This window comes from Petaurus breviceps, unplaced genomic scaffold, assembly GCF_028583685.1.
Source record: "Petaurus breviceps papuanus isolate PSGF00001 unplaced genomic scaffold, PetGlider_PUasm1.0 227, whole genome shotgun sequence".
In the NCBI taxonomy this organism is placed as follows: domain Eukaryota; kingdom Metazoa; phylum Chordata; class Mammalia; order Diprotodontia; family Petauridae; genus Petaurus; species Petaurus breviceps.
This window is the reverse complement of record NW_027185896.1, coordinates 82,923-98,327: the sequence shown is the minus strand read 5'-3', so window position 1 is coordinate 98,327 and position 15,405 is coordinate 82,923. Positions and strand designations below refer to the sequence as shown.

The 15,405-nt window shown below is 35.4% G+C and overlaps 1 protein-coding gene across 1 annotated transcript in view; it reads right to left on the bottom strand.

Annotated features, from left to right (window-relative positions):
* The window catches only part of PKD1L1 (polycystin 1 like 1, transient receptor potential channel interacting), a 133,118-nt gene that overhangs the window by 86,960 nt on the left and 30,753 nt on the right, over positions 1-15,405 (bottom strand). Inside the window, exons 10-17 of the mRNA XM_069095386.1 lie at positions 13,939-14,120; positions 12,152-12,373; positions 9,314-9,474; positions 7,182-7,592; positions 4,673-4,735; positions 3,558-3,740; positions 1,108-1,185; positions 54-196 (exon numbers count right to left, since the gene is read on the bottom strand). Of these exons, the coding sequence (XP_068951487.1) occupies positions 54-196; positions 1,108-1,185; positions 3,558-3,740; positions 4,673-4,735; positions 7,182-7,592; positions 9,314-9,474; positions 12,152-12,373; positions 13,939-14,120 (1,443 nt within the window). The remainder of the gene's footprint in view (positions 1-53; positions 197-1,107; positions 1,186-3,557; positions 3,741-4,672; positions 4,736-7,181; positions 7,593-9,313; positions 9,475-12,151; positions 12,374-13,938; positions 14,121-15,405) is intronic.

The window sequence follows — 15,405 nt, the reverse complement described above, 5'->3', positions numbered from 1 at the left end:
TTGGGACCTACTTTGGCCATACAGGTAGCATTAAAGGACTGTGAAATGCTTACTGCTTTCCCAGACATGCAGAAAACACTGAAGACTGTATAAGCCTCATAACCATGAGTGGGCTGTACTTGGCATGCCATCTCCTTTGGAACTTCATTGACAGTAAAATATAGTTGTGCTTTGCCTAATGGGCTGTGGTTTGATTCTGCAGAGAAAAATAAAAACCAATTGAAACAAATATGTAACACCTAGACTTATCTTGAGAGACATAATGGTAAAAGAAGTACGAGAAGAAAACCAAAACCTGATTCAACAAAAGATCTTGTTGAAACAGATGCCAAATGCTAAATATATGATTAATGTCATCTTATCTAAAAAGTACAGGATTAAAACCTTGTGCTCAAATGCAGTAGCAAAAAGAATGGGAGAGAGAATTAACAAAGATCAGAACTACAAAGGTATACGGCAAATTCAGTGTCTTTGGAGAGAATTAGGTTGCCTACATTTAGGAAAAGTTTACACTTGAACCCTTCCTTCTCAGACAATAAAATCTTCTCAGTCAATAAAATCTTCTCAGTCAGATATCAATCAGTGCTGCTCCAAATCAACTCCCTAGCTGGGAAAAAGATCAAAATATGGTTGAGTAGGAAGAATACAAAACTGAAAGTAAGGTCAACTGAGTTCTGCTCCGTCCAGCCTTCACTTATGCATAGAGGAAAAATATGCACAAACACATGGAAGCAAGTGATGAAATTACAAGTTCAGAGAATGCTAAGTAGTTTAGTTTCATTAAAACAGTGTGAAGGGGAGTGATATAGGTTGGAGTCAGACTGAAAAGGGCATTAAATGTGAGGGCAAGGAGTTTGTATTTTTTATCTAGAGATAAAAGGAAGCCACTGGCTATTCTTGAGCATGCTCAGACTTGTATTTCAAGAACACTTGCAGCAGTTTTGTGGAGATTCTAAGTAGAGACACCTATTAGGAGGCCTAATACAATATACTATAATAATAAATTCACAAATGGTTAGTTGACTATAATTTCTAGGGGATTAAGAAGACCACAAAATTTTCATTCTTCCTAAAAACTAAAACTGTCCATTTGAAAACACCACCTACCTGCAGAAGCTTGTATCACATATGTCTCTCCACCTCTCAGGAAAAATGGTTTAAATGTAACAATTTTTGATGTGATACCTAACAGAAAAGAGACCCATATGACTCTAGTTAACCAGATAAAATCATTTCCTGGAACAGATGACATCTACAACAAAGCTGGCCATATTTGTATGGTTCTGGGATACTAAGTTGTTTCTACAACTAGTCCATACTCACACACCCAAAATTTTAAAAGCACAGATATACCACAGGCCTTTGCTTTAACTGTTTAAAAAAATACTTTCTAATTTTGTAGGAGATGAAGGAGCAAACATCACCTTAAAGTATTTGACGTAGATCTCTCCTTTTAAGTTATCTTATTCCATCCCCTCATCTCTTAGCTATTTATAGAAGGTATCTTTATCTCTCTAATATAATCCATGTGGTTTTATGTAATACAATCTAATACCACTTTTTAACTTCCTCTTGTGTGTTGTATTACTCTCACTGGAACATAAGCTCCTTGAGGACAGAGACTGTCTTTCTACATGCATTTGAATTCCTAGCACTTATCAAAGTTCTTGGCACACACTAAACAGATGATAACTGCTAGTTGACTGACTGGCATGTTTTTTCCCATTTAACACACTACAAGTTCTTTGAAAGTCAGATCTGTGTGTCATATCTATCTTTTGATATCCAAAATAAAAGATATTAGTAGCTTAATAAAAATCTGTTGGAAAATAATAAGGGCCAGAATGGCACAGAGATGTTGTAACTCCAAGTCTAGTACTTTTTCCATTATGTCATCATACTTCTTCCCACTATACTCAGAAAAGAAAGGGGTACAATGTAATGGTGATGGGGATTTGGGGATCATCCCTGCCCCTTGTGTTTGCAATCAGGCAGGTGCTTGGCGCCTTGTTTCAGGTTAGTGATTGTGTCAAGTGTTGAGATCTAGAACTTCTGAGTCCTATGGTGGGAGGAGGTTGCTGGTGCAGTAGGAGGGGGTAGAATAGGGAGGAGCTAATGCCATATATAAGGAAAAGCCCAAGCTAGAGAGCCAGAATTGCTGAGAGAGAGAACTGCTAGGATCCTGAGAACTTCTGAGAACTGCTACAAATTGAGAACAGAATAGAGAACAGAACTTGTGGTGGCAGAATGGAGAACTGAGAACTGAACTAAGAACTGAGAAGGAAGCTCTTGTGGTTGAGGAGAAAACTTGTGGTGTCCTGGCACTCTGTTTGTCTGTTCTGTCTGTGTTGATGTTTGTTTGTGATACTTTGTACAGAAGCTCTGGGACCTTACTGGAAGCCCTGAAAGAGGAGTTTCTGGTTGTCTGTTTACAGAAGTGCTGGAGGAGGGTTTTGGAGGTCCTGGGACTTTACTGATGATTTGTGTTGACCTCTTGGACCTTGTTGGTGGGTCTGTGTTGATTTCTATGTTGATGATTTTTGTTGACTTCTTGGACCTTGTTTGAAGGTCTGTATTGATTCCTATACTAATGATTTGTGTTGAGTTCTCAGACCTTGTTTGTGGGTCTGTGTTGATTTCACAGGCAGACAGTGAATTGATGATGGTGTCAGCAATGTGTATGAATGTTGTTTTGACTCTGTTAAACTTTGTCTTCCCAGAAACAGGAACTGTGAAGGACTTGATGTGGACTGGACACTGTGAGCTTCAATAGTAATGGGAATTGGACAAGGAACTGAATGAGGAGCTAGACAAGGAGCTGAAAGCTGCCTGCCTTTGAATCCAGGTGACAGCTGGATAGATTCAGGGCAGGAGTTGGGACCATGGAAGAGGAACCATGGAATCTGAGAGCCAGCCTCGAGTCAAGATGAAAAGACTTCTTCTTGAGTTCTTAATGCTGACTGAGAAGGTTATGGTTTACTGTGATCTAGGGGTGGAGAACTTTGACTTTTGTACTTTGTGTCCATTAAGAAGACCAGCCTCCTTAAGGATGATTGAATTATGGACTTACTGAATGATTGTACTTTGTGTCCCTTAAGGAGGCAAGCCTTCTTAAGAATGATTGAATTAAGGACTTACTAAATGACTGAGTTACTAAATGATTGTACTTTATTTAAAACTATGTGACCACTTTGGTGAAAACTATGTGGCCATTTTAGTGATGACCTGTTAGGCCATAATATTGTGAATGCTATACTTTGATTTCTGTGAATGTTTTGTCTTAGTTTGTTACTGAATAAATAGAGAGTTCCCTATACTGTGTAATCAGAACCTTGAAGCTGTTCACAGCAGCAGTCCTCTGGAAAACTTCTTATGTTTGGCTTTACATACAATCACATGGAAAAGATATGAATGATAAAACCATATGATCACTTTTTAAAAGTACATTAAAACTAAGTACTTGTCTATTAAACCAAATGACTCTGGAAGTTAATAAATGATACTTAAGCTTTTCTTATATAAACTGACAAGCCTACAGGTGAGCAGAAAATACATACCTGAGGATGTGTAGCTTTGAAAAACAGCTCTACTAATTAATGATTTGGACCAATCTACCATAAGCAATGGTGTGTTATTTTCAGTGGAGTAAGATAAATCAATTAGGTTGGAACCATCATCATCGTCAGACATAATATCTATTTCTTCATTTTCTCTTGCTTCTGTAATACTGATACTCCCCTCTAAGAAAACAAACCATGCCAATGGATGATAAAGAAAAAATCATAACAATTCTCCTAAATAAAATCTCAGATTAAAAAAATAATATTTCCAAAAACTCCCTGCTCTCCTTGCTAAAAATATTATATAGTATTAAGTGTTATCTGGTAAATATGGAGGGATTCATATGAACTGAGATAGAGTGAAGATGTCAGAGGCAGGATAACAACAAAGATAATAAGAATAATATAAATGAAAGCAGCACTTAAAAACAACTAAACTCAGATTCAACTACAAGGGTCCATCTTAATTCCTGAACATAAATTTATGAAAAACACTCTTCCTTCCTTTCAATTAGAGATGTGGGATGAGTGATGGGGGTGGAACATGTGTGTAGAATTTTACATATATAGTCACATGTGACTATTGTGCTTGTTTTTGCTTCACTGTTCTTCTTTGTTACAGGGGAGATTTCCATGTGGGAGAGAGGTATATTAGAAATGACTATGGCATATAAATAAAAAGACATTAATACAACTTAAAATAATGTCTTTAAAATTTTATCACAATCCAAGAATTTGCTTTTTTTGAGATTAAATTTTTATCATCTGATTTTCAATAATACAACTGCATAGGCTAATAGTGCCAATAAAAAAAAAGTTTGAAAAATGACTTATTGAATGAAGACATGTTATAATTGATTCAAGAAGAAATAGTGAATGGTGCCCCTATTGGTAACTAATGGTAATTGTAAGTAAAGAATGGAAAATATATTGATACTTCTAATGCAAAATAGAGATATCTGGAAAAAAAGGTATAAAACTTGAAGAATCAGATCAAGATCATGAAAAACACCATAAAACTTAAGGAAAGACCAGTGAGAATGTCTGAGAAAAATGTTCCAGTCTACCACACCAATGATAAAATTTAATTCATAGTCATAGGATATATTAACCTGGTTGTCTTCCTCTTGATGGTTCTATTGCTTCCTTGATATCACTATAATAAGCTTCAAAATCTATGGAAAGAACAAAAAGATCATTGGAGACACAGCTTTGGGTAGTGTTTTATACGTATTTAAATCAAGATCTTTCCAACTTCAGCTTAGAATGAATGTTAAAATTTAGCAAAATCTCTTGCATTAACTATAACTCTCTTTAACTGGCATATCTACATTTAAAATGATTGATTTCCATAATGATACCCCTGAGGCATTTAAAGATCCCAAAGTGCTCCTAAATTATCAAAGAAAAAAAATAAATATTGAGAAAGAGCACTGACCTTGAAAAATGAATGATATTATACTATCTCAGATCTGGAAGAAACTTTATAGGCCATCTAATACAACTGCCTCTTGAAGTATGTTTTAGAGTAAGAAAAGTTGTGTCTGAATCCTGAGGGAAAGGGGTAGGAGGAATGCAAACCAGTGAACCATTCCAAACACTACTATTATTACAATAATTACAACTCCAATATAAAATTGAAAGGGGACCCCCCGCCAAAAAAAAGATTCCGTCTCTATAATTTCAACAAATTGGTTCCTTTATATCAAATATTCATACATAATCTAAAATTATGATCTCAATTTAGTTGCAACATAATCTGATATATAATGACTACCATCTGAAATATCTTCTTTGATGATTGTAGAATTCCTTCAATGCGGATACTCCCTTCACCAGTGCATACTATACAATTCATCCATTCTTGATTATATCCTCCCATAAATTATACATTGAGTATATACTCAATATAATACAGGATTTTAGGCACTTAAAATTTTTTGGATACCACTGTAGTATTGAGGATGTTCAACTCTTACTCTCTTTAAATGACCAAAAACACTCCTTTCAAGAGTATACATTTCTATTTTTTTTTTTTTTGGCTAGCCCTTGACTGACCAAAATTAACTTTCATTTCAAGAATAAAGCTCTAAATTCAATGGACTTTTGGTTGACTTCCTCAGGGTCACTTAATGTACTAAATTCTCACTTTTCTAGCGGATTGCTTTCCCTGAAATCTATCATCCCCAAAATACTTGTCTGCTGAGGACATTAAGCCTACCCATTCCCAGATTGCTCTGAGTACCTTACTTTTCCTGTGCTTCTGCTTTAATTCATCTCCCTGCTTTGTCCCAGGGCAGTCGGGGGTGGGGGAAAGAAGGGGTTGGTCCCCTTCCTCCCACTCTGCCAGTGGGATATAGACCCTGTGAAGCTACACAGACAGAAACATGGGGTAAATGAGTCAAATGGTGACCTAGAAAAAAAAAATATGGGAATGTTTTCACTTGAAATAGAAAGAGAAAGAAGGCCTTATTAGATCTAGTTCATTTTTCTTTTCAAAATTTAATCATGCTTCTCTTTCATCTACTCTAACAATTAGTATGTAAATCCATTTTATTTCATTTAAAATCTGTCTAAAATTTCATAGCAATAAATTTTGGCTTAATGACAAACTATGATTTATCAATTGATGGATTCTCTCATGTTTAATCTGCTTAGATAGCAAGAATTAGAAAGTCAGTGAACCAAAAACTAGATAAGTGTCATTAGTAAACTATTCTATGAATCTACTATACACTAAGCACAAGTTAATACTTTTTATTGTAATTTAAAACTTGCTAACCTAGCTTGAGGAGCTTGATATAATGACAGAATTATAAAGTTTAAAAAAAAATCTTGTCCAAAAGAGTTAACATTCACAATGCCTAGTTCCTTGTCTCTTAGTTGACTAGAAGCAAATAAAAATATTTTAAATATGTTATTAAATATATTATTAAAACAATATATTTGACATTGCTATTATCTTAGTGTTCAAAAACTATGCTTGATAGTCATCCACTAAAGACATTTCTCTCAAACGTTAGGAGATCTGAAAAACAGAAAGAAAGTAAGGTCTTCCTTCTACAAAAGATTCTTCCTGTTCCCCCAGACTCTACTCCTCAAGAGGACTAGGAATACATATTTACTTGTCAATCCGACAATGAGATCCAGATGCCTAAACTTTGGGATAAAGTAGTAATGGGTTGATAAGACAAAGGAGAGTATATTCTCTAACCATAATCTGAAATTTAGAACAGCCATTGAGCTGGAGTTGATAAGAAAGCTAACTCTTGGTGTTAAATTTCTGGCATGCAAAATTTACTTCCTCTCCTATTTTTAGATCACAAAAACTGGTTCTTTTTCAAAGAGACATAAAATTAGCTAATCTATTAGCTTTGGAATAAAGCAATGTATCATGCAAGACAGCTTTTTAAAAAAAAAACAATTTTACGAAGGTCAATCAAAAAAAGGCTTCCCAACCCCCAAAAGATCACACTGCAAATTTCAGTAATTATTCAAAAAGATTGGCTTCAAACATATATTACTTCACTTCTCAAAAGGCTACATTTGTTCCCTCAAAGGAAACTAGAGGAAGAATTGCAAAGAAACAAAAGGGAAGAAATAGAAAGGAAATGTAATTACCAGAAATGTAAGAAGAATTTTCTGGTAGCTCAGTGCTTGGTGACTTTTCTGTCTGGGTGGATCTTATGACAGATTTTTTTCCTAGTAAGTCTTGCATTGGATAAAATAACCCTTCCTGAACAGGATCCTCCAGAACTGAGGGACTGCTGTTCTCTGTGTGACTGGTATCATTTGCATGATGAAATCCAATTGTAATGTTTATGGATGTTGCAGAAATGGAGGTTTTCACTGGAGTTGAAAGGGACAGCTGCCTGATAGCCTGTCCAGAACCATCTCTTGGGAAGGGTGTGGTTGTTAGGGCAGGAATAGTCATTTGTTTCACTGCGGAGGGTGGATTTGACTTTAGAATTGTCAAGATGGCACCAGTGAGGCTTGATGAGCCTAGCAGATCTGTAGCTCTACAAAAAGGAACTTATACATACATTTGAAACAGTTAACGACATTTTGCAAAAAATACGATTGTTGTAGATAATATAATAACAATACACATCTATCATAATAATGATAGTCATCACAATAGCTAACATTTATGTAGCACTTTATAGTTTTCAAAGTGTTTTATAGGTATTATCTCATTTGTTTCTCAAAAATCTGTGAAGTAGGTGCTATTATTACCTTCAATTTATAGATGAGAAAATTGAGGCTAGGAGATTAAGTGATTTGCCCAGGTTCACACAGCAAGTAAGGGGCTAAGGCTAGCCTCAAATTTAAGTCTTCCTAATCCTAATTCTACCACTCTAGACATTATGCCACCTCAGTATCTCAAGATAATTTAATTTTTAAAACTTCTATAATAACTTAAAAACAAAAGTCAATTAATAATCATTTTACAGTTATATGAACAGTATATATGTATATATATGAACAGTTATAGTTCAACAATATCTGTTGCATAGGCAGTACAAGTATTATTGCAACATAAAATTGCATTTTATAAACTGAGTACCTAAACATGCTAAAGAAGTAAATGGCAAACTATTCCAGTATCTTTGCCAAAAAAAACTGAAAATGGGGTCATGAAGAATCAGACAGAACTGAAATGACTGAACAAAAACTTAAAATATGTTTGTTTGTTTTTTCTTTAATGAAACCATTCACACAACGCGGCTTATAGACATCTTTGGCAAATCCCATTGAACACATAGAGAAATTGAGGTAAAACCAGAGATGAGTGATTTGTAGCAGTTCAATCCACATTTCTGCAAAAATATGAGAACCCAGAGATGCACATGAACAGTCTAGTCAATACTGACCAGATACTACAGTATCAGAGATTAAAGATCCAGGGAAAGGAGAAACAGCTGTGCCCCCTTGAGGATGGGGGGAGACATGCAACTAGCAGTTTACTTGCTCCCTATTCCTACCACTATCCTATATAAAAGTGTCAGAAAGTAGGTTTGATGTGTTAAGAATGGGTTGAGAGCAGCTGCTGGTAGTCAGTGAATTAATCAGTGAGCAGAGCAAGGAAACAGTAGTGTAAATGAGATATAAAGTTGGATATGAAAAGGTATTCAGTGCATGTATAGTGAAATGATGGAAATTTGGGAAAACTGGGAAGAAACAGAGTTTAAGAAAAAGTTGAACATTAAATGGAGAGAAAGAAATTGGAGGAAAGTGGAGGGGAAAGAGAGTCATTCCATGTTAGTCATTTACATGTTAGGACAAGTAAAGAAGAGACCAGCTCTGGTTCTATATATTGAACCCTGTTATCGAAGGGATTATGTCAAGTTATCTGAGTCCTAGTTTCATTCTTCCCATACCTCACACATTCCAGTCACACAGAGACTATTAACAGAAACAAAAAAATAGAGAGGAGAGGCTGTTAATTAGATTTGGTCTCATACTATTTATCTGAACAGGGTATTTTATATGTTCTTACTCTGTTTTGGGAAGGAGAGGTACAAGATGAGAGCTAGGTCAAAGAGTTCAATGTCTTGATTCCTGAAATGCCCTCCTGACTCTTCTGTATTTATCCATGTAGGATAAAGCCTACCTTTAAGTACCAGCTACTTCATGAACAGATGTATTCATTCCCAATTGCTCATATTCTAGGAAATTTTTTAAAGGTCACAAGAAGTTATTTATTTCATTTCTACTGCTCAGAAATTCAAGGGCACAGTAGTGATTCCTACCTTCCATGCCATTTGTTTCTGTTGCATTGATTAGAAAAAGATCCCAAGAATAAGAAATGTTAGGCATGTTGGTACATTCTTCACACTTCACTTGGAAAGAAAATTCTTCATTCCAGTTCACAGAATTGTCTTTAAAGTTGACCCAAGAAATGTGGAGTGGCCTATAAAATGAAATCTGGTTTTAGACTTTTACTTTACAGCTCAAATTTTATTTGAAAAACTTTTTGAGGACTTTTTAATCCATATTCATGTTGGGCATGCTCTTCTCAACATTTATTATATAATCTCAATTATGTAAAGGATTTAAGTTTTTGAACTTAAAAATTTTTGAACTTTTAAAACTTTGAGTTCCAAGTTCTCCCTCCCTCTAGCTCCTTCACACTGAGAAGGCAAGAAGTATGATTCCCTTTGTACATGTGAAGTCATGTAAAACATATTTCCATATTAGCCATGTTGAAAAAAAAAGCAAGAAAAATAAAGTGAAAAAATATCCTTTGATCTGCATTTACAATTCATTAGTTCTCTCTCTCTCTCTCTCAAAGTGGATAGCATTTTTCATCATGAGAAAGACATTTTTATTTTTAAAAAGATTATCTGGGGTGGTTAGGTGGCACAGGGAACAGAGCACTGGCCCTGGAGTCAGGAGGACCTGAGTTCAAATCCGACCCCAGACACTTACTACTTACTAGCCTCATGAACTTGGACAAGTCACTTAACCCCAATTGCCCTGCCTTCCCCCCACCAAAAAGCATTAAAAAAAAAAAAAAAGAAAGAAAAGACTACATAACAGAACCATGAGTGTTTGTCCATATTTGGGCAATTACAGATATATCAAACCTATTTGCACAACTAGCATCAATGTCAAATATATGTAAAATACTTACATTGAATTTGATCCCACCTAACAGCCCAATAAAAACAATGTTGCCAGGGGCGGCTAGGTGGAGCAGTGAATAGAACACCAGCCCTGGAGTCAGGAGGACCTGAGTTCAAATCCGACCTCAGACACAACACAAAAACTAGCCATGTGACCTTGGGCAAGTCACTTAACTCCAATTGCCCTACCTTCCCCCTTCCAAAAAATAAAAAAGCAAAAAAAAATACCAAAAAACTCAATGTTGCCAAATCGTTACACACTCTTTCCTTTGCCTTCATCTCAATTCCATATTCAAAATAATTACCAAATCCTAATAATATTTCTGTAAATAACCTCTTTCTACTCTTTCCACTCTTATCCATGCCCTAACTACCTCTAACCTGGATTATGTGATAATTTTCCAACTAGATTCAAGGTGTGTGGTGCAATAATGATGTTTTCAGTTTTGCCACCCTCCATTCTATCCTTCAGGCTACCACTTCTAGTCTAATGCTCCTAAATCCTAAATTAATGTTCCTAAAATTATCTATCTGCTTTCATAATCTGAAATCTCTTCTACAGATTTCTCAATGACTTTGAATTAACATCTAAACTGACTAGGCTGGTATTAATGGCTATCCACATATATGTCCATTTTTGTTTACAGACCTAACCTAATGTCCCACTATATTTTAACAAAATTCCCCCAGTCTAGTCAGGGAGGTCTCCTCACTTTTCCTTCCACATTCTTCACTAACATGGCAAGTTGATAGTTTCAGAGGATTAAGAGCTAGAAGGAAACTTAGAAATAATTTAGTCTAACCCATTCACGTTGTAGAATTGATAACTGAATGGGGCGGCCAGGTAGCACAGCGAGTAAGAGCACCGGCTCCAGTGTTGGGACGACCTGGAGATCAAATCCCGGGCTCAGACACTTAGCACCCACCCAGAAACACCTGGCCGTGTAACCTTGAGCAAGTTACTTAACCCCAATTGCTTAGGGGCAGCCAGGTGGCTCAGTGAGTAAGAGCACCAGCTCCAGTGTTGGGACGACCTGGAGATCAAATCCCGGGCTCAGACACTCAGCACCACACCCAGAAATAACTGGCTGTGTAACCTTGAGCAAGTTACTTAAACCCGGTTGCTTAAAAAAAAAAAAAAAGAATTGATAACTGAAGACTTTCTAAGGTGAAGTAATTAACCTAAGATCAAAATGGTAATAAGCAGCAGAGCAGAGATTACTACCTAGGTCTTTGGCTCCAAATTCAATATTCTCTCCAGTGCTCTTTTTTTATATTGTACTGTCTCCATTCATACTTACTTCTGTATTTAAGCTTTTCCACTACTCTGTACCACTTACCTAAGACACATTTCTTCTTTTTCATCTATAAAATCCTACATAAAAGTAATTTCTATTACAGTGGAAAGACAACTAGTCTTGGGGCTGAGAAGGCTTCAGTTTAAATCCCAAATCTGACACTTATTAGCTGAGTAGTTTGCCTCCCTGAGACTCAGTTTCCTTTACTGTCAAGGGTGGATAATAATATTTGTAATATCTACATCCTTGTTGTGAGGAAAGTGTTTGCAAGTCTTAAAGAACTAGAAAGATAAATGTGAATTATTATTATTACAATTATTAGTGTACATATTCTTCAAAATTTAGTTCAAGTTCATTTACTTGATAAAGCCCTCTCCATCTAATCCAGGCCATATTTTACTCTACCTTCTCTGACCTCTTTATCATCTAAGTTCTTTCATCTACTTAATGTCTTTTTAATTCATTCTGGTATCTACTTTATTACATATTATATTCTTACATTATCTACTTTCTCTATGTATGTATCTCTTCTTTCCCAATGAAACAAAAATGAATTTCTCAAGGACTGTAACATAAACCTCTCTGGTACCCTCCTTGAACTCTAGCATAGTGCTGAGGAGACAGTAGCTGCTTAATATATGTTGAATTAAATTGAAAAGAATACCTGAATGTAGAGCCTGATTGAACTGACAGGAACACCTGTGCTTCAGAAGAGTTTCTGTTTCCACTAGACACCATTAGTGTCACTAAAAATTGGTCATAGGAGTCATGAAGAAGTGATGCTGGGAAAGAGATGACTGATGCACTGCTGTTGAATAGACTGTTTCTGGGAGAGTTGAAACATGTGTGTTTTCGTTTATTTGCTGGGACACATTTCCAGTAATACCTATTTGGAAAAGTCCAGTGAAGATGTGCTTAAACATATGCTTTCTATCTGAAGCAAATCAAGGTTGCTTTTTTTTCATTTTGAATATATTATTTGCTGTTCAACTAAGATTATGTTTGTTTGCCTGTTTGTCTTTAGTATGAATTAAAACCCAGCTACAAAGTCTCAAGCAGAGTAAGTGGCTAAAATTGGCAGGACAATTAACTTCTTCGTGCTCTAGACAAGAATATAAACCACCAATGAATTTTTGGCTTGCATTGGTAAAGGGAATTTTCAAACAGAAATTCCCTCCATACAGACGAATTTACAGGCCAAAGAAAAAAACTTGAAAAGCTTATTTGCCATCATTCTCTATTGTTCAAGTACATTCTGCCAAGCATGAATAACCCTACTGTCTTGCACAGCCATTACATTTATGTGTTACTAACTCCATGAAGATTTCTCATTTGATGACTGCCTTCTGAAATGACCATAGCCTTCTCATGACCTCCATAGCACTTACTTATATCATTCATTCATTACTTAATATAAGATGCTTCATATTGTAATTTACCTTTTTATTCATTCAAAAAAAAAACCCAGGTAGCCAAGACCTTAGAGACACTAGATCAACCTTGTAATTTTACAGATGATAGAACCAAGGTTTAGATAGATGATATGACTTGCCCAACATCTCACCAACATCCAGAGTTGGTGGCAGAACTGGGACTAGAGTGCAGATGTTTCCTCCAACTGGACTGCAAGTCCTCTAGAGATAAAGACATGTCATATATTTCCTTTTGTCCCCTAGTTGGGACACTACAATAATTTGTACATAGTAGGCACTAATTCTTTTTTAATAATTCTTCTGATTGGATTTACCTTGTCTAAACTGATTATGTGCATGTTCTCTCTCCCACTAAAATGTGACTTCCTTGAAAACAAGACCTTTTTTTTTTTTCTAATATCTAATATAACAGGCTTAGACCTGTGCCTGACACATAGTGATTTTTTATTTAATTGATCATGTAGGACAGTTCTCATTATAGCTTCCCTGTTGAAGTCTTTTGGGGCTATATCTAAAGCAATATTTGTTTAAATGTCACTGTAAAATAGTAGGAGAGAAGCTGGAAGGGGCCTATAGGGAAAATGGTCTCCCTTTGGTGTCCAAGGTCCTGCTTCCACCTTCCCAGGCTAAGAAGAAAGAGTACAACTCAAGCCCAGAACATGTTCATATATTATCACTTCCCATAACTGTGCAAAGTAGTTTCCCCCAAATTTTAGCAATCTAATGCTTATAGACCTGAGAAATTATTCATGAAAGGATAACTTCTAGAGGTACCAGTATTTAGGTTTGAATTTTCCCCTAAATCATCCTATATTTTGATCTTAAAAAGATACCTTAGAATATCATTTTAGTTCAATTGTTCAAAAAGTTCACATTGCTTCATTAAAAAAATTAATTATTTTAAGCTTCCAGAATGAAAACAAATACCCTCCCTTCTTACTTTTCAAATATCAAGGGCAAATAAGATGAATTCATGACATGCAAAAAGGGAAGCTAATATAATCAAATTCATCCTTACTTTAAACAAGTTCCATGATTGTCAGGATCAAAGGATTGTGAGCCATTGAGCACAACAATGGTAAAAGGGGTCTTAGAGATAAACAGGTGTGTTCCCTCTGAAATCACACTGATAGGTGGCTGGGAAACCACCTCAATAACCACTGAATAATTACTATACACCACGCTGCCTTCTATTTTAACCTGTATTAAAAAATTTAAAAAGAGAAAAAGCATAATTGAAAGATCCAAATCCTCAAAGGATTGTGATATTTCTCAAAATTAGAAATAAAAAGACTAAATATTTTGTTGTGTTAAACCAAGACCTAAAAGTTGTCACATATGCAGATTAGTTTTGCTACTCAACAATATCTTATTTTTTCAAATAATTAACAAGTCTTTTTTTTAAACAGAGGAGTTAGCCTGGTTTGTGCATATGGACACAGTCTAAGAAAAATAGCCAAGTTCCTTGAGTATTTTTAAAAATGAACATTTTCTTAATACATTATGCAAAGCTAAACTCCACTGGTTTGAAAATATAATAAAACAGTATCTTGAATTTCCACAGTGTTCTATAGTTTTAAAAAGATCTTCACATATATTATGTTTTTTTCTTCCAGGCAATAACCTTGTAAGATAAACAAGGAAAGTATTATTATACCCATTTTACAGATGAGGAAGCTGAGATCTAAAGTGATTTGACTAAGGCAAGATGGTTTTCCAATGCTAGAATCAGGAATAAAATCCAAGTCTTCTGATCAGAGCCGGGACAAAGCATTTGTATTTCCTATTTAAGGTTTGAAAATTGTCCCCTCCTCTCTCCCCATGTGTTGATTCATTTAAACATTTTAACTAATTTAGGTACCACGTTTTGTGATACATGTTAAGAATACAAAAAGAAAAACAATACTTAATGTTAAAGAGCTTACACTAAGGGGGAAAGGTATATATATGGATAATTAAACATCATATATGTATGTATGTAATATGAAGGTTTACATGCATCCGCATACATATGTGTGTATAAATTATTAAATAGTTTGAGAGGAGCACTAACAACCAATAAATTCCTCATGTAGAAGGTGGCCCCTGAGTTAGTTGGGAGTTTGAAGAGAGGTGCGATTCCAAGTGGTTGAAATAAGGAAGGAAAGCATTCCAGAGCATTCCATGTTTCTATCCACTGGATACTTTGGGCATAAGAGATATGCAACTTTACTTTCCACAAATTAAAAGGTGCAAAGATTTTTAAAAAGTAATATTAAAATGTGTCTTTCATTACCACTCCCTTCATGATGATCCCTAGAAAGCCGTTTACTTGTCTAATCGTAGTCCCACCTATATTTCTGATACAGAGTCAGGTAGTTTTTACCAAATAAATCATCAAGTCAAACATTTACACATGAGAGAATATGGGTGTACATTGAACTAATCCTCTCTGGGAAGACCCAAATAGTGGTATGTTGGTTATTTTGCATGTTTTTTTAAATTG